General features: G+C 40.4%; 1 protein-coding gene across 1 annotated transcript; it reads right to left on the bottom strand.

The window, feature by feature from the left end:
• Positions 1-1,009: 1,009 nt before the first annotated feature.
• SDAD1 (SDA1 domain containing 1) lies at positions 1,010-18,758 on the bottom strand. Its single transcript, XM_035325633.1, has 22 exons — positions 18,597-18,758; positions 18,357-18,461; positions 17,851-17,949; positions 17,599-17,709; positions 16,814-16,885; positions 16,625-16,725; positions 15,284-15,341; positions 14,318-14,392; positions 13,446-13,547; positions 12,897-12,966; positions 12,024-12,127; positions 10,792-10,849; positions 10,176-10,234; positions 9,734-9,810; positions 8,529-8,626; positions 8,063-8,139; positions 7,558-7,690; positions 6,279-6,376; positions 5,639-5,829; positions 5,041-5,125; positions 4,487-4,648; positions 1,010-1,561 (listed from the first exon to the last, which is right to left on the bottom strand). Exons 1-22 carry the CDS (start codon positions 18,684-18,686, stop codon positions 1,511-1,513), a joined length of 2,076 nt encoding a protein of 691 aa, XP_035181524.1. The 5' UTR covers positions 18,687-18,758; the 3' UTR covers positions 1,010-1,510.
• Between the last annotated feature and the right edge of the window lie 991 nt (positions 18,759-19,749).

Below are 19,749 nucleotides of genomic sequence, written 5' to 3'. Positions count from 1 at the left end.
AAGGAGAGGTTAGTGTCTGTGTTTCGTTTCCCCTAGCGTTGGTTGATAAATACCTGAGAGAAAGAGGGTCTACACCCTCGGTTTTAAAAAGAGGGTAGAGGGGAAACCTCGAAAAAGGGAGCATAGCTTGTGAAACTGGCTCTTGGGCACATTGTGAAACTGGGCACAGCTCCTCCTGGCACACATACACCCGGGAAACTAGGCACAGCTGTTTAATGAAGAGAGAATAGCACAAGGGGGTTGCAAAATTCATATGGCATTCCTACTGTTCTTCTCCACAGCATGACAAATCCTCTGACAGGTCCCAGTTACATTCCCCATGCCCTCGAGGAGTTGTCCCCATCTTTCCCTCGGGAGAAGCCTTAATTTTCATTTACAGCCTCCAATAGAAAGTTGACTTTCATTCTGTACAAGCTCCCTCAAGCTCCTGTTTTTTTTTTTTTTTTTTTCTTCAGGATGTGACCAAGAAAACCCAGCCACAAGTAAGACAAACTGTAATAATTAAAAGTGATACAATTGTGTACTCAACATAAATATTCCTATGTTGAGTGAATTCTGGTACAGGATATAAACATTAACTTGCTTTATTGAAAATTGAAAACAAGAAAAAACATGCCACCACGTTTTCCATTACATTGTACATATGTCACCTGTTTTTCCTCCCCAAGGAAATGAAACAGAACTTGACAAAAGGTAGTATAAGTAAGTTATCAGGGAAACAGGTGACTGGGTAAGGGGGAGAAAGGCCATTAGCAGTCCCATGTGAGATGAAGGCTGAAACACGAGTCCAACCTTTAAGGTCAAGAATGCATAGACCAATGTTTTTCTCACACATTCTCACAAAAAATCAAACACAAGCAAGTACTACCAAACAACGCAAGAATATGGGAGAACAAGACTGCATATTTCTCCTGCATGTGACGTTACCCTTCTATTTAAATGGGAATATGCAGGCCCCCTCCCCTGTATTTTTATTTTATTTTTGTTACCTTTATAGACTAAGCTGTTCTTTCCCTCCATTTGGTTTTATTAGTAGTAAACATCTTAAAAACAACCACTTACCGAGTCTGTGAAATCACAGCAGTAAGACAGGTATAAAGTGTGTATGTAATGCTTAAGGGTTGAGCTGGAATATTCATTTTCCTTCCAGTTATCTATTCATTAATTGAATCAAGTCAAGTAGTTTTTACAGTGACGTTGTATGTTTTAATTAATACTTACGCATACAAAAACAGCTGTAAATAAGTTATATTCAATAAAAGACAAACTGCCTTATTTCCTAGAATGCTTTAAAAACCAAAAGCCTGCAAGGATTAAGGCCTCATTGGTCTGTCCTAGAGATGCAATATCCAACTTTGCAGCGGCCTTCAATTTATAATTCTGACCAGAGCAGAGATGAATCTATAAGGCAATTCAGTACTTTTTTCTTCCCTTCTTTAAGAGAAAGGAAAATAAGCATTTCTAGGTTTCTTGTTTCTTCAAGGATGATTATTCTTCTCCTTTAACCATTTTATTTCAGCAGCCGTCTTCTCTTTTTCAGAAGCGCATCTCTAAGAGCCAGCTGGAATATGAAAAGAGGGATATTCAGGTATTTCAAACTCTCAGCTTTAACTATTAAGGAAACAGTATCACACTGACAATCCTCTTCCATATGCCCATCATACACATCCCATTGGTATTGCAGGAACCAGACATTTGCAGATAAGATCAAACTTTTTAAGAGAATGCTACAGCTAACAGCTTCCATCATCTATGCTGAGATAGACATTTATAGAGGCTTTTATGTATTACAGATAAGTACGACTGCAACATGAAAAATTAACCTGAATCATCTTTAAACCAGTTGACTCGGTCCTAGTAACACTGTAACTAAAACAGCATTGCGTAGGCAGATCACAGACAAAGGAGCTAGCCACACAACTCATTCCTACTGTCGTTTTATGACTACCTATACTCAAGTTCAAAAGCCACTCAGACATGGCTGTGACAACCTGAATCTGATGCACAAAGCCGCAAGGTAGTAAAATATCAGAATGTAATTAAGAAATTGTTTGTAGATTTCTACAGAAAACAGGAGTATAGCATTATTGTCAGCTGTAAAATTAAGAACTTTTGGTAGCACATATGCAGACAGATCTAATTGATGGTAAGTCTCATTAAGCTATTTTCATTAAGTACGCATAATACTATGGAAGACTCCTAAAATTTATTTAGTCTCAGAGAAATATTAATAATTGATCAGCTAAAACTGGGAGCAGTAACTGGCAAGTGCTAACACATATATTGGCAGAAATGCTGTGGTTGCTTCATTAAACAGTATAGTTAAGGAAAGAGTAGGGCTTCCAAAAAATGAAACATTCATCAGTGTATCAGATCATTTAAGATCCTACATAGTTACGAAAAAGACAGTAACAAGTTGTTCTTCTACAGACTTGTTTGGCAAGAAGAGATGAGAAAAAACTTCAGTCCAGCTGAGAGCTAAGTAGGATTAACAGGATTTTTTTGAGATTATTACAAAGCTGCTTTTCAAGGGTGGGAAGGAGGAGATGCTGCAATTTTTAATGAGTGCCATACGCAGTCTCTTTAAAGTGATATACACATTTTTGTTGGTAAAGGGATTTAGATCTTGACTACAGACAACATTCAATTTTATTCTACCACTGAGGAGGGCAGCAGAAGGAATTATCTTAAAACCTACAGTACTTCAACCCACTTTTACAGTACTTCCCAATCACTGTCAACAGGACTGATGCTGTGGTCTAACTTAAATTAGAAGGAAGTAGAAAGGTACTTTCATTTTCACTTTTTAGCTGTTACACTGGAACTCAAAACATTAAATCAGGAGTAAGGACTGAAAACATTCAAGATGACTTTCTAAAAACAGGGAGCCAAGTTATAATCTCAGGGAAAAAAAAAGATTAAAGGCACTACACTACAATGGAGATGTTTTTGAGCACATGGACACGTGCTTTTTACATATATTTTTTAAAAGAAGAAACTGCTAAGAATCCTATCTCAGCAGCTAATCCAGAACTCTTAGGCTAAAATTACACCCAATTTCTCAATAGAAGGACAGAGAATTAACAGTAGTTTCCGAAAAGCATGTGGACTGTTGATTTGCTACATTTTCTCTGTTTTAAGTACTGGGCTAAGGTATCAGCCTTATATGAGGCAAAGCAGAATGATAAAAAACAAAAGACTACACAGGATATTAGTTCAAGTCTTCATCTTCAACAAAAATACTCAAGAAATACTTCCTGTTGAGTCCATAAACTTTTTCAGTATTGTTGCTGTTAAGACAACAAGTGGCCAACAAATATACATCAACTTAATATGATCCTGGAAACAATTCACAAGGACAGAAGAGGATTTGTAAAAGCAGCACCTGAAGATGTCCTACAACAGGACAGCTCTCAAGTAAACACAAATCAGTAACACAGAAAAAAAGAAGTCTACACACTTGGATTATTCTAGAAGTTTTTCCTCAGAACACCTTCCAAGTAGTTCAGTTTTATAACACCTTGTAACACCCCTGACTGGCCACCTGCCAGGTTAGATAAAGGGATTTTAAGGCCAATTGTTGTTAACACAGATCTAACCCTGCCAAGGTGAAACATAGTAGGGCAAAACAATATGCCTAGATCAACACCAGCAACAGCTGCCACAGTTTAAGCATTAACCCCAGCTGTGATGTTAGCCCTTCAGCTACCCTGGCACAGCTGCCTGTGGGAACACACAGTGACTGGACTACCAAATAGATGCATATTTAACTTGCATGTGCTCTTGGGAAGGCTGTTTTGAATCCTGCATCAGCCCCATAGCTAAGCTCGTAACTGAGGAAGCAGTAGAAGGCAAGGGCATTGCCACTGAGAGCAGAGTATTGCCAAACAATGGCAGCAGGCTAAACCAAGGAAGTGACTTATTTTTCTGATTAACTTTAAAAAGTTCTGAAGAGCAATTGCATCTGAGCCTTAAGTACATTTGTATCAAGCTATCAGATGACCTCAAGCCAGGACAGCTGAGACCATAATATGACAGTAATAGGAGAAAGGTCAAAGACAGACTATGGGGGAGTAAAGAAACACACTAGAAGCTTGTCCTAAAGACAAACTCCATTGTATCAAGGGAACGATTTCTTCTATCCCAATATTACAGTTTGAACATGATCTGTTATTGCTTAAAGGGAAAAAGAAATCAAACCACATTTTAAACATCTTGCTAACCTACCCATGATTTTGCAACAATGCATGGTTCTTTCTGCATAGTCATGAGCAGATTCTGACAAAGCATTCTCCTCCACCCCACAGTCTCTGATATACTTCCTCTGGGTAGGTTTCATGGGAAGCAACCTAGCTCACGATCTTTTCCAGTGATTAATCCATCAAATTAAACACCAAAATCTTAGGGTATAGGATAGACAGCACTTCACCAGCGTTACAAGTTTATTGCTCAGACTGCCCCATCTAATTTCAACATTAAATGTTACCTGTTTTTCCCTGAAAGAACGCTTATTTTTGGTCCGGACATTATGGCTGTATCTCATCATCATAAAGTTCTTCTGCTTTTTCTTCTCTTTATTGGTAGAGCTGGCAAATGGGTTCATTCTTGTTTTCTTTTTCACAAATTCTTTTCTATCTGTTTTTCCAGCCTAGAATAGACAACACACCATAATAAGAGATGGCCATTTGTCCTTCCCTATAGTAATCGTCAGCTGCTAGGGTGACAGGTTCTAGAGCAGCAAGTATACATCCAGATTCAGTATGACTCCCTGTGTGTATTAACTGCATTCCTCCATGCTGGCTTTATTAAGTATCAGTGAAAATTGGCGGTGTCTGTATTTTCATCTTCACCTGTGACCAGCAAGAGGTTGTTTATCAGTTACAGCCATGATACAACAGTAAAAAATAATTTAATCAAAACCCAGATGGCAGCTGGGCATCTGTCTCACTGATTCAACACCACCTCCTTATTCCACAGGAGAGAAGAACACAAACCCCACAAATGTCTAAAAAGAGGATATGAAACAGCCCAGTTCCTCACCATTGCAGTTGCCAATCTTGTCTCCTTGTCTGACTTCGGCTTCTTATGTAGATGTTCGATATCTCTGAGTGAAAGCAACTCGCCCCTACGCACACAGAAATCCAACAGCAAGCTGTCACACACAAAACATCATCTGGCCAGAAAAGCAAAATGTCCTCCTGACCTTTTGTCTCTCACCCATCTCTTAGGCCATTGTTCCCCTATGCACATTCACACAGGCACTTCTTGTTCTTCCTCTCAGGCTAATCCTCATGCTTGTGACAACCCTTACAAAATTCTCCCATGACTGTTTTGAGTCCAGCTTGAACCACAACATTTAAGAAACTCTGGAGATACAGACTTGCAACTACTGCTAAGAAAATAACACTCCTATTCCTCTGAACAAACTAGTCCCACAGTTTCCATTGGCCCCTCTTGCTTTTTCTCCCAGGTATAAATAAATCCCCCCAGGCCAGGATCCATTCTAGGCCATGTGGTCGTTTGCCACCTGCCACCATGGGATAACAGCCAAGAGCAGAGCTCTGTACACTACAGCAATTAGAAGTTTTATCACCAAACTGTGGGGAAAAAATGCACTTGACAATATTTCACATCCTACCTGCTCTCCTCTTCATCATTTATTTCAATATTTTTCCTCTTTGCAGCTTTGCCTGGTGCAGAATTGAGCTCTTTGGAGATCTGAGCAAGACGTATTTTGTGGAAGTCTTCCTGAGTTAGCAGCCTGCTTGTACTGACTGCTGCAGCTTTAGCTTTCCGTTCCTCTATAGGCATGCTTTTCATCTTCTCTGCCTTCAAAACAAGTACAAAAGAACAATCATCCAGAGCTCTGCAAACCATTTGTTCTACAGTACATGACCCTCTTGCCTCCCAAGTATCCACACATGGGGAACAACGTTGGGAAATGCTCCAAACAGTTATTAGGATTCTTAAAAGTCATATCTAACATGTAGTATTAAAAAAAAAAAAAGAGTTCTTCATTTCCTCTGAAATATTAAGAAGTTGAAAGTTAACATAGCTTTGAAGGAGCTTAGCATTGGAAGAGAATTCCCCAACTTTCCCCCCTCACCTGAGAGAGAACATATTTCAGAACAGGTGCAAAAACATACTTCAACTCACTGATTTTGGTCAAGTTACTGTGTAGATAGTTATGAGCAGCCACAAAAAGGTAGAACAAGAGAACGTGGACTGCTATTAACAAGTCCCTTTTCTATTTGGAGCAGAACACACTTGGAACTCACCACTTCTTGCTGCTCCTCATCTGAAGAGTGGTGGACATCAATCCATTCTCCATCTTCATCATCTTCTCCCTCACTCATACTGGCACTTTCCCATCCATCTGCTCAAGCAAACAAACGCGCAGAGCTGCTAGTACGGAGCTGGTGGAACTCTTTGCATTTCAAATAATTTCAGAGCACATCCTAAGCTCTCACTGCCTTTTGCTACCTAACTACATTTATGCCCAGGGACACACTCAAAGGCTGCAGGATCTCAGCATCCCAGCCTCAGAACTACATAGACGTTTGTAAGACTTGAGGTTACTTCACACATTTGATCATTAGCTGGGAGTAATATTTTTAGACATCTGAGGTCGAACAGACCAGTAGCTCTCATGCTGTCCCACTGGTAAGTTCAGCTACCAAATTCCACCTGGCCTGCAATGTTAAAGCATCACACGGCGTAACTCTGACAGCTACTGATTCAGAGCTGTACAAAGACATCTCAGCCTTCATTTCTCAGCACACCTACATCGTGTGCACGTACAGCTATGGACACCGATTTAGAGTGATAACCACATATGGCAGCGTTAAGATATTTGAACACACAACAGACTTATTAAAACCTGATCAATCTTGTCATTACTGTGAGCTGCAGTCTCTTTAAAAACATTTTTGTTATGAACTTAAATAAACCTGCAACAATGGTGAACAAAGCCTTTACAGGAAAGGCATTCACATACGTTTCTTTCATTCTCAAGAATGCCAACCACAGAGGATAGCTAATCAGTTTGCAGCAAGTCACTGTTGCAGCAAATTGTACCAAAACCCTATGCTTTGTAAAGAGTAACTCAAGTTATGTTCAAGGCCCTCAAAGCAAGCAGCTGCATTTAGGAGAGTCTCTGAAGAAACACACTGGTTTACAAATGCTACTCCTTACCACACTGCGTTCAGCAACATTTCCGGTCCTCCACTTTAGCTAACCCAAGGAAGGAAGCAATGCAATTTAAAGCAAAGTTGCTCTCTATGACCTATTTTGCTTCTCTTTGCTGTTCAAAATCCCTCTTTCCTCTCTCTCCTCTCTTTCATCTATTATATGAAGTAATGTAGTGACTATCAGATCTCTCAGGGTAACTTGCACTTATCTCAAGGACAGTATCAGTGCCTCTTAATGGATAAATACAAACATGTACAAACCACACAGCATGTGACAACAGCAAATGAAATGCATGAACACCAAGTCCACATAAAATCTTAGCAGCAATGATGCACAACATGGAAGTTATAAAGAAAAAAGGCCAACCTTCCTCTTGTTTTTTTCCTTTTTCCTCTTCATTCACAACCTCCAGCACTTCTGCTCCTGGAATATAGTCTTTGGCATCCAGTTCTCCATATTCATGAATCCTGGCTTCCACCGAGGCTTCAGTAGGTTTACCCTGTAAGTAAATAAAACACGTATTAAGCAGGCTACTATCTTAACTCACACAAGCCTACAAAAATAGGGGGTGGAGTTGTAGGAAAGAAATTCTGCCTGATGAAACAAGAAAAGATCTTGAATTACTATAAAGAAGTTGAACAAACTGCAGGAAGACAGGCTTCTGCAGCATGAAGCTTCTGTCAGTAAGTTTGATGAGTCTGAACTAAAGAAGCCTTGAAACAAGAGAAAGCCATGTCAAAATGCAGCAAGGGAAAAGGCCTGGAGAGAAAAAAATGTGATTCCATCACATTCTCAAGAAGCTTTGAGAGCAGTTGTTTTTGAGCACATAAGCTTACATTTATAGTGAACGTAATGCAGAGAAAACACTTACTCTGTATTTCTTCTGTAGCATCTCTGGGTTCAGCGAACGGAAGAGGTGTATCAGAGTTCTTGCAGACATCATCACATCTAGCCAGAAAAATAGAGTCAGGACTAAGTATAGTAAAGCAGAATCCTGAGCAAACCAAAGTGCACTGAGGTAAACAGTATTACAGCCAATTCGTGTATTTTCTGAAATACTAGCTCCCACTGATTTCTCCAATGCAGGATCCAGCTCTCAGGGCCAAATCTTTGTTAACAAGCAGCCGCCTTTCTCCAGTTTTGTCAGCTGTTTCCCTTGCCGTAACTACCCATGTCTGTTTTAACTAAGTATATGCATAGAAATGCAGCAGACATTAAAAATGATACCTCTCAGCCCACCAAATAATACAGCACTATTATGAAGGCTATAACAGAGGACCATATGACAAGAAAAAAGGAAGAAAGATCTAAAAGTCATATCCATATAATATACTCACTTTTATTTTTATGAGTCTTGTAGTGAGCAAGGTCATGAAGCAGATCTTCAGTCATGGCTAATGGACATCTCGCTGTGATTTCTTTTATTGCATTGATTCTAAAAATTCAAAGTGAAACATTTTCCTGAATAACACGGCTGGGAGAGACACTCGCTGGCCCAGTAATAGACAGAATTACCTCAAACTTGATTAATCTTCTGAAGCATTACATGTAACAGAGGGGAACGTAACAGGATGCTCTCTGCCATAGTTCTCCAAAACTTCTTCAAAACCATCCATTTTTGGTCCATACTCTATACTCTCCACCTACTATTTTGTCTGACCTTGGACCTCAGGATTCTGCAACTAAAGGCTAGGTCCAACCAAGCACATTTGCAAAAAGCTGTCAAACGATCACCAGGCCTAGGCCAGGCCAAAATCAAGAAATAATTCTCCTGTCAAGCATAGGCAGACAAACAACAGTATAAAGGAAGCCTGTGTGCTTACACTAAGTTTAAAAAAAAAAAATTCATGCACATACCCAGTACACTAAATTTGTTGCTATAACCATGTTAAGAGGAAAAAAGTAGCTCATGAAAATATTCAAAACATAGCTGCCCACAGTAGCTTCCCCTGCCAACTACTTCATCTTCTTCAGACACAGCTCAGCTCTCTCCTACATTTACTGGTCGTATTCTACTCTGCCTGCACCAGACCTATTACAAAAGCAGACTTTCTTCAGCAGAGAAAGCAAGCACTTTATAGTTTCACTAACAGCAACGCTTGAATTTGTTGCCAGTAATAAAATTTCATCTACTAAACATTAAAAGTCCTGAATTACAATGCTGTCTGCTCACTGTGTGTATACAAATGGAAGTTATTTTGATTCACACACAAGAGGGTGTACCCTCAAACTAGAAATAACGTAGTATTTGGGAAGGAGGAAAAACACGAGACCAAACAAGAAATCAAAAAAAAGGCCATCATGAAATCCAAAAGAGTTAACTCACAGCACTGACTAAATACAGAAACCCATTGCTCTGAGGGATTTACAACACTGACAAGAAAATTCAGGGAAGTTTATGTTTACTGTCTTGTCTTTATTCAAGCAGATTCTTAAAAGCACAGATGAATGACAGGAATAGGCTGAAGGTCATTTAAAAAAAAAATGGAAAATACTTTTCTACATTCAGAGTTTTACAGTTGTAATAAAATTCTGTACTCACCCTACAGTCATGACTTCCCCAGAATTCTTGTCAGTGACAAAGTTGTTGGCAATGGTCATCAACACTGACTGGATAATCTGAAAATACAGAAGAAAGGGTAAATACACTTACTATTTATTTAATATAATTGTGAGGTGATTTCATCTTATTAACAGAGCTCTTTTCACAGAAAAGCAGAGCTCGTGACTTAACACTACAGCCTGCAAATAACTTCTAGACAAATTCTCCTGCAGAAACTGAAGACCTTGAGCATTGGAATTGTATCCCTTTACAAAAACAACAACCTGGAACTTGCAGAAATTATCAGTGAGAGCAAAAATTCCCACATGGTTTTCAAGAAAAAGGGACTGACCAGATTCCTTGTCCCCAGTGAATGCAATTAACAGTTCCATGCTTGCATACTGTCCCTTTTAACATCACCAAAAGTTTATGGAATACTGACCTCGGGTGGTACTAGCTGATGCGAAGCTTGCGCCGCAAACAGAAGAATCTTTGTCACGTCTGGAAGAAAAAATAAAAAGGAAGGGGGAGAAGATGTCCAAGTACATCAGCACAACTTATTCTGGCCATTAAACACATCCACCAATACGGCTAACTCAATGAGATACTGAGCTTCTAAGCCTCAAAGCCATTTCAGGCTGAAGTTATTTGAGACATCTTGTACTTCTCTCTCATAAAGCATTAGGAACACACTTGGATCTCTACCCCAGCAGCAGTGCAGACCCTTAATAGCCAGCTACACCAAAATACATATTTCCATTCTAGAGTGAAACAGAAGGAAAAAAGCAGCAAAAGGCAGTCACAGCTTGGCTCAGCAAGTCACGTTCTGCAAGGAACTAGGAACTCACTTGATCCTCTTGCTGAAGTTTCTCAAATGCTTAAGAGCATCAAGTGGACACCGCTTCCATGAAAGTCCACTGTTTTGGATAACTGGAGCCTTTGTGCCTCCTTCATCCACACTCCCTGGACTATTCTTGCTTCTGACTACACTACTGCTACCTACTCACAGTACCACTTAGGAAGTGACTATACATGTGAAATGACAGACCAATGCTTACCTCTCTGATGGGGTTGTAGAAATCTCTGAATGAAGGGGTAGAAATTAAAAAGAAAAAGCTGTAGGGAAGATAAAAGTTGTAACAAGTTAGTTGCTTCTCTTTTGAGATCACTTCTATAACCTGATATGCTGTAAACAATCAACAAACCTACATAGCCTGCTCTGCAAATGCCTCAGATTTTATCGTGTAACACATTCACCTGTCTTGAATTTGAAATACATGGAGGTGAGGAAGGGACTTTTTCAAAGGAAATGCCGAGACTCAATGCCAAGATCTGAAATCCAGAATGGTTCTTATTAGATTGCACAGAAATCCAATTGGGTCGTCTGCTGCTCAATGATGTGCCTCTTCTTCCCTTAGCTTCAGGAACACAGTCCTCTCAGAAGAGACTGTCCCTAAATTCATGCTCATTTAGCATCCAAGCCCCTTCATTAACTTCTCCAGCAAGCCTGAATGAATATTTGATGCTGAAGCAGCCTAACACCTGGACACACACCTCCCAAGTGACAAGTACTTCATACACCTCTGGGACTCAGACTTACATGTGGTAAGTTCTACTTGAGCTTTATGCAGTGAGGAAATAGAGTGGGCTCAGGCTTGACACCACTGCAGCACTGGGGTCTCCGTGATGTGCAAGACCCAACAATTCAGATGCCCTGGTCACTGGGAGGAATGCTTTGGGCAGAGACCAAAGCACAAAGTGGCAGCTGTATGTGCCTAGGCATGAACCCAGTACAGTGTCAAAAAAAAAAAAACTGGACTTTCTCATGCTCCCTGTATTCAAGAGTGCTCATACAGCCACAGTGAGCATTTCCACCTTTTTGTTAGCCTCGAGGATACCTGCAAAGACTGTTTCCCTCACCCCACAGAGCCCCCAAGACGAACAGATTCTTGAGGAAGTCTGATCACACTTTGGTTATACCTCAGAGTGCTGTTCTTAAGCTATTGCTAGACTCGATTCAAAAACTACACTGAAGACACAAGTTTTTAAACAGGCATTTTCCCCTCTACTCATGACATCCCAGCTCTTACACACCACCAGCCTTCTCAGGCAGAATTCACTTTGTACCATACAAGCCTACATCACTGTGCCATACCATAAAGCCCACTGAGAACTCTGTAGCTATACTCAGCTTCATTTTTCAACATACAGGAAAATAAACTCACGTTCCAGAGGCACAAGGCCAGAGCACACCACCACCCAACCGTCAGGCCATCACAAAATTATGTACCTCGTGGATTCCAACTAGTCTAGATATTAGGTCCATGAGCATCATCTTCACTTCAAATCGTTCTTTACAGTTCTCCAGCTGCTTCAGCAGTTTCTCTGCAAAGTCTAAAAGAAGCAATAATAGGTTTGTGGTAGTCTCAAAATGCACTGTGCAGAACTCAGCTGAGACTGGGTCAAAAGAGGTAGTCAAATTTTCTTTTAAGTTTTTCTTTAAAACTCCATTGTACTTGCACAGAAGAAACTTAAGGTGCCCAAAGCACTACCCCCAGTTGTTTATTTTTCCTTTCACATGCCTAGAAAATATAAAGCTGCACATGGGTCCAAGAGAAAGGACACAAAAAGCAGCAGCTCTGCAACATCATAAATGCAGGATCAGTATTTAAAGATAGTTTTTTTTTTTTAAGATACATTTGGATCCACCTGAAAAACAAAATCCCCAGAGGTTCGCTACATCAGACTGAATGAGTCAAGTGATATTAGACAAATGCCAGACTAGTAACAGTAATACCCTTCTAAAAGGGTATTAAAAAAGCCACAAAATCCAGAGAAGATAAACTAGTCCCTTTTCACACAAATTATGGCCTTCCCACATACAAGAAAGAGGCTGAAAGCTACGTCCTGATCTGTAGCAACCTGAAGCAGATGGTGCAGTGTTGCTCCTTTCTTGTCTGGCCATCTACAAGCATTCCACTATGACAAGTGCAAGATTGATCTCACAGTAAGCGTTATGAAACTTGAGCATAAAGAAAGCTAAAAGTATCCCATTATCACATTTGTATTTACTTTCATTCTCCTTGCAGAGAATTGTCTAAACTTCAGTATCTGGGATTAACACAATTTGAAAAAAAAAACACAAAATATGATGCATGCTTACCCTGAGGATCATGAATCAAGTGAATAGCAGAAAAGTTGAACACCTCTGGCTTGCTCTTCTTCTTGTGTTTCTGCATGGCAAAAAGAATAAAGGAGGCGTTTTTATTTTTCCCTATGGAAAAAGCTGCAGGTCCTTCAGTTTCAGGCTGCTGTTGGAAGCTGCTATTTCTCATTATTCTCTTCAAAAAGAGGTGCTTTGGGTTTTAACAAGTAAACTACCATTCTTTTCAATTGCATTGGGTTTTCAACTACCTGACATAACAAGCAACAAGAACATCAAAAAGTTACTTCTCAAGACACAGTAAGGTCTAAGTAATGGACCATACAAGGGGTACTCCAGAGCAGTTAGTCCACAACTCAGACAAGTGTGTTTCAGAAAAGCACCCTTCAGGCAATAATGGCAACTGCCTGACCAATGGATGCTAGAACACTTGAGGAGCCTCACCTAAAGTAGGTGACAAAAAACAGCCAAGATGACAGTGGAAAAAAGATTTCTGCACATGAAGGATTAAGCTAAAATGCCAGCAAGTCAAAACACCACTGTCCTCACCCTGAGAACCTTCATGGCTTTTTCCAGTTTCTTCTTGCGCTTGGTGGTTTTCTTGTTAGTTGCATACCGCACCATCAGATCTCTGGCCGTGGGGCCATCGTCCTTCAGAAGGAACACAAGGAAAACAAGACTCAGGTGAAGTCAGGCTTCAAACAGGAAGCAGAAATACAAAGAGTGTCAACGTACTATATTTGAAAACGGTATCTTCCCGCCTGATTTTCATCACACAGAGATAGTAGCCTTTAAAATCACAATTTCATAAAACCACTTACATCAGAGAGATAGCAGTAGTTTTTACAGGTGGGTAATCACAGTACTAGACAGTCACAGTAATGGCTGTGTATTAGGAGGTTCTAAACCGTAATTGTGGCAGGTTATCAGCCTTCTCAGGGTAACTGAATTATTTAATTTGTACATAAATGGGAAATGCAGTTTGAGAGGCAGAACTGAAGGGTTATCTAAAAAATGAAACCTGCTTTGTAAACACCAAGTTAAAATCTCGTCCCACAACTCTGAGTTACATATCTACTAATTCATTAACTTAAAAAAAAAAAAAAACACCAGCACCACCACCAAAAAACAACAACAACAACAAAACAGATTGGCCAGCCCTCACTTATCTCTTACAAGTGAAGAGCTTCCTTCACAATGAGCACAGGAAAGCAAGGGAGCCCTTAGGCTATAGACAGATAGTAAAGGTAACCTGCTATCAACTGGGACCAAGTGGCAAAAAATTAAATGTTTCTGTGAGGTGGATCAAGTGGAGGAAATAAAACAGAAAATTCTGTAGTGCCAAAGTGGATGCACTGGTGTAGTCAAAAGTCTGCAGGATGACAGAATTTAGATTGTGAAGATTTAATCACAACACTCACCTCAGATTCTGAGTCACTCTCTTGATTCTCACTTTCATCCTTCCCAAGGAAGAACTTCAAACCAGCAACTAATATCTGAGAAATTCAGTAAAACGTAGGACATGACAAACAGACAAGAGTGTTTACAACAGCCAAGCATCCCCCTCTTTGGTTATGCTAAAACACTTCCAATTACTGGTCGAAAAGAATACATAAAGAAAGCAAGCCATCAAACTGAAAGCATTTTGAACAAAGTCCATTTTTGCTGCTAACCCTCATCAGCTGGAGGCACATAAAAGATCAAAAAACAGCTGGGCTTCCACAGTGACAGGAGCAAACCCAGAGACGGAAATCTTCCTAGCTTTCTGCAAAGCACTGCAATTGCTCCGTGCCAGTATTATTAACTCCCACACAGCCAATACCTGATCAGCTGTGCTAAGCATTCCAAGCTTTCATTAGTTTATATGGGTTTGTTGGTTGTTGGGTTTTGATTGTTTTGTTTTTTTAATCAAGTGGATCAGCTTTTGGACTTTCGCTGTGAAAGAACTAATCTCAAACCATAACATGCATTTTCAGAGCATCTAGCATTGCAAAACCTACAAAGACGACAGGCAGCCTCAGATCCACTCAAATCCCCGGCAAGGTATCAGCTCTCTTCACATTTAAGAAGTAAATGCCTTAATGATGCTTATTATAAGGTGACAATATCCTGAGTCTCTTCTGAGTAGGACAGGAAAGTACACCCACCCTCTCTCCACACCAGCCTGCACTTGTAATAAGACAAGCATCCCATTCTGCTGCTCTGCACCGACCGAAGCACCAAATGTGTCCTACTCCCAGAACACAAGTGGCATTTTGAAATTAAAACAACAAAAAACAAATAATCAGTGAAGCTTATTAGCAGTTTGGGTACTGAAATAAGAAACTGCATCCCCAGGATAACAGTAGCTTAGATTAAATCCAGTTTCAAATGACTTCTGTCCTCACCTTTGTCACTCTGGAAAAGCAAGCAGTTGTGATGACATTGACTGTTTTGGCATCATTCCTTGAATAAAACAAAATACTGCCTTTTACTTCAAAGTGTTACAATTTCAAGTTATTCTCAGAAAATGAAGTTGCATGAACTAGGATTCCTAAAAATTATTTTGAGTTCATATCAAGTCTTAGGTACTTAAAAATCTACTCATTAAAACTGCAAGAAGCCTCATCTTTTCAGCAACACTAATATGTTTTTCAGCTATCCTAATTTTCCCTCTGTTATAAAATTCTCAACCTACCACTACACCAACAAAAAACAAAGCTGCTGTGACCTTGTGCGTGCCGTGGAATAGACTGTTTCCTTGGACACTACATATCAAAACTCCTCATGACAAATACCACCTGGCACCACATCCTGCCTGCCAGCTGAGGTTTCTCTCAATGCCAAGGTAATCAACTTTGCCATTCACCTCCCAGCATGCTAGAAATTGATGGGAATAAGTAATGCAAGAACTGCACCATAAGATCTCTGGCACTAACTTGGAAATACATAAAAAGAAGCAGAAACATTGCAGACCACCAGTGTTGCTTGCTGCATTCATATATCTCCTTTACCGTTTATTTCTGTGCAAGAACCCAGAAGAGCAATGGAGTTAGAAACTGAATGGCTTAAAAAAAAATACTTTGTCTTTACAGTCAAATGTTGAGAGTGAACAAACTACGATGTTCTCGTGCAGTTTTCCACTGGGTACCATCTGCTCTGGCATTTTACAACACGAGAAAGATTGAGCAACATCTTAGACATTAACTAGCACTGAGACAGCAACTGAGCACTCTGCACTTTTTCTGCTTTCGGTATTTCTCTAATAATTGTTCAAGCTGGTGTCTACTAAAAATAAAAGCTATATTATGACTTCACCTAAAAACAACAAAAACCCTCAAAGCACTTATTAGATCAGTCATCTAGAATTACACCCTAGTGACTCAAGAAGAAACAAAATTCGTTTTTTCACTGTACATCACAGACTGTATGCCAGTACCAACAGCTTCATACGCAAGAGTTCCAACAAGTGAGCTGCACAAAGCTTGTTTCAACTGCAGTACACACAACTTGCATATTTTCAGCTAAAATGTGAAAGATTCAACCTAAGTAACCCTGAAACTTCAAGGAGGACAGCATTTCTTCCCAACTAGACCACGTTCCATAAAATCCAGCCACCAGAATACAAAGAAAATAAATATACTAAAAGTCAGAGTTCCTCCACATCACATTTTGCACAATATGCCACGAGTGATGTCGATGGCTACCCCACATTAAATAGGAAAAAAGCATGGGCCTGCCAAACCTACCAAATATTCCTTCTGTAAAGTTCAATCATCACATCCAGAGAGATCTTGGCAGCAGTGGGATTGCTGTCCCTCAACATGCTGTACATGAAGTTCTGCAGCGTCTACGAAAAAAAGCTGGGAAATGTTTATTACCGATCTTCAATAAACACAGCAGTAAAACAAAGTGCACCTGAAAGCTAGAATACTTACCGTGTTTATTTTATTGTTTTTGTGCTTAGCATTTACATTCTTAATGTCCATCACAATGTGAGTATACAGAGTCTGCAGAAGGAGAAAGAAGAAGTAACACTTGCAAGTCACACAGGGAACACTGCACACGCACTGCCATTTCCCCAAAGCCTCTGAGGACCAAAATGAGAGATCTGATCCCTTTTAATTTGTAGTCGGAAAAACAACACGTTACCTTGTAAATCCTCATATATTTTCATGGTTTTTCATGATTTTCATGGATTTGAAAAAAATGTACTTAGTTTACAGCACAGCAAGGAAGGAAGACAAAGAGCATGAAGCTCAACTCAAAAATTCCCACTACTGTTTCATATGTACATTCTGACAGCACATTTATCAACCCTGGTCATAGGAAGTGACTAATCTCTCGTTTATTACAGAAAACACAAAATAAAGCTTTGACTCGCAACTTTTTTAACTTAAGATTTTTCACATAGAATTCAATAATTCCCGCTCTGATATCAACGTGCTTATGGTTTTTATCTGCAGACACATTCAGGCTGCTCGACTGCAAACACAGGACAGGCTTACAAGCTGTTGCATGTAGAAGTGTTTACAGCAGCATGCTTCATTACAAATAAGATATACAAATCGAGTCTTGCATGTGGCACTTTTAGTTTCTGAAGGAGCAGACCCACGTCCCACTTATTTCACAAACATGAACAGTGGAACTGTCCACCATTCCTTCTGTTAGACAGGTCAAAACCCACTGGAAGTCAAGCCAAGCTCTTGGAACCACAGCTTACTTTTCGTAGAAGCTTATCGTGACATCGCAGCAGCTGAAAGAAGAGCTCCAGCAAACTTGTTGGATTTATCAGATTCTTGTTTCTTAACAACATCAAAGCCTTACAGAAGGTCTGTATGGGAGAAGCAGAGATCAGAATCACAACTTCACAGCACTCCCTAGTTTCCATCTCTATTAAAAGACGCAAAAGCAAACTCGAAGCGCTGAATTCTCACAGTGGTCTGCCCCAAACACCTTTCGGTGGCAGCCTTACCATCCGAAGGTCCGCGTCCAGCACCGTATGGTGGTATGAGAGCAGCTCTTTGAGCTGCTGCGGGAAGTTGGCCATTTGGTCCGGGTAGCAGTGGGCAACCTGGGCAAAGACAGGCTGGGGTGAGCTCACTACTAAAAACTTTGAGTTAGCAGTCAGCTGCAGGAATGTGAGACGTTATAAGCAACTAAGAAAATTATTTGTGCAATAGTAGTTTATCTACACCAAAAGAAAAGTTATCAGTGAAACACTGATGCGAAACACACGGTGCAGTTACAAGATCCTTTTTAAAACCGAACCAAAGCCTCAAAAGAAAAACTTGCCTGCCTGGAAATTGCTAATAACATGAACATTTTGATAAATAGAGCTTTACAGCAACTCGGGGAGAGATCTGACGACAAGATGACACGAAATACAACCCTCACAGCCCCAGCAGTCAGGGGAGGCCGTGCCCGGCGAGGGGCTCGGGCCCAGCTCTCACATTTCCCTCGGGGACAACAGCAGCTCACCTGCGCCAGGAACATGACCAGCTCCGCCAGCTCCTTGCTGGGCTTGTTGGGCTGGAAGGTGAAGATCTCCACATGGGACTGGTAGTGGTGGTACTGCTGCAGGAACTGCAAGCACAGGGAGCGTTACTGAGGCACAAGGAGCCGCGGCAGCCCCTATTACGGTCTCCCTCAAATTATTAACCCCTTTTTTTCCCCTTTCCCCCCCCCCAGGCGCCACGGGGGCTGGCAGAGGCGCCTTACCTCCTCGGTGTAGGAGGCCGGGTCGCGCTTGATGAGGTTCTGCAGCTGCGGCAGGTTGCTGGGCAGCTTGTTGCCCTGCCGGCCCGACATGGCGGCACCCACGTGACTGCCGCTGGGGCGCCGCCATCTTAGAGCCCCCGCCCTGCCACGGCAGCCGCCCAGGGCCAAAACTGGGCGCTTCGACAAAGCTCAGCGCCTTCCCGAGCTCACTAGGGTTAGGCGCCAGGGTTTGTTCCCTCCGCTGTATAGCCTACCAAACGCTCACAACATCAAAGCTATCTCACTATACAACTGACTTTCTTCACCCGTAGTATCAACATCCTACTCCAGCGTGGTTAGTGAGATCCATATACTTGATCAACTTGATGTTCAGAATGGAAATTTTTACTGTAATATTCTTGAATAATACCTCTCAGAGCCTGCAATGCAAATTGTTGTTTATACTAGAAATGATTTTCATGCAAGAAACATCTTATTTCATACATTTATTGCATACTATTGTAAAGATAAAGAACTAGTACACAATTACAACATCTTCAACAAAGCCACTACTTGCTGATGTTCTTCCTTAAAATTTCCACACTATATCCATAGATAACTATAATTATGCTCAGGATTTTCATAATTATAAAAATAAAATTTATTCTGGATATTACCTTATGTAGTAATTAAGGGTAAAAATAAAAATTTAAAATGAAAAATAAAAGACCAGTCCTCACTACTATTCCCTCCTCCCTCCCCCACAAAATACAAACGAAACAAAGACCATGGTGAGAGTATTTATAATCCAAGCTCTTTCCCTCCTGCATGCTGATTGGTCTGATTTTCATGACCAAATCAAGGCAGGAATTATTAAATTCACATGGGAAAACCCTCATCAATTTTGCTAGTTTCTTATTCTTCTCTCTTGTTAGGGGAAAAAAAATATATTTTTTTTGAGGAAAGAGGCATTAACTTTATTTTCAAAATCTCTCAGGAGGTGGTTAGGGAGGTTATTCCATGTAACATAAAGTAGGTTTACTTTAGGTAGCTGTTACTTGGAAAATTCTGCTACGTAAGCTATTTGCTATCATTAGAGGGAGAACCGTTTGTTACCTTTATTCTGTATTGCATTTTCTAAACTAAGCTCGATAGCTTTTTCATTTGAGCACTA

This window comes from Oxyura jamaicensis, chromosome 4 (genome assembly GCF_011077185.1).
Source record: "Oxyura jamaicensis isolate SHBP4307 breed ruddy duck chromosome 4, BPBGC_Ojam_1.0, whole genome shotgun sequence".
Classification (NCBI taxonomy): domain Eukaryota; kingdom Metazoa; phylum Chordata; class Aves; order Anseriformes; family Anatidae; genus Oxyura; species Oxyura jamaicensis.
This window is presented reverse-complemented; position numbering and strand designations above follow the sequence as displayed.

Bases quoted from the DNA above. Each gene is read 5' to 3' on its own strand.
- SDAD1 (XM_035325633.1), bottom strand. From the start codon at position 18,686: ATGTCGGGCCGGCAGGGCAACAAGCTGCCCAGCAACCTGCCGCAGCTG. The intron at 13,548-14,317 runs GTGAGTGTTGTG...TTCCTTCTGAAG, and splicing joins AGAGTGACTCAGAATCTGAG to GACGATGGCCCCACGGCCAG. The intron at 5,830-6,278 runs GTGAGTTCCAAG...CTTGTTTTGAAG, and splicing joins ATGAGGAGCAGCAAGAAGTG to GCAGAGAAGATGAAAAGCAT.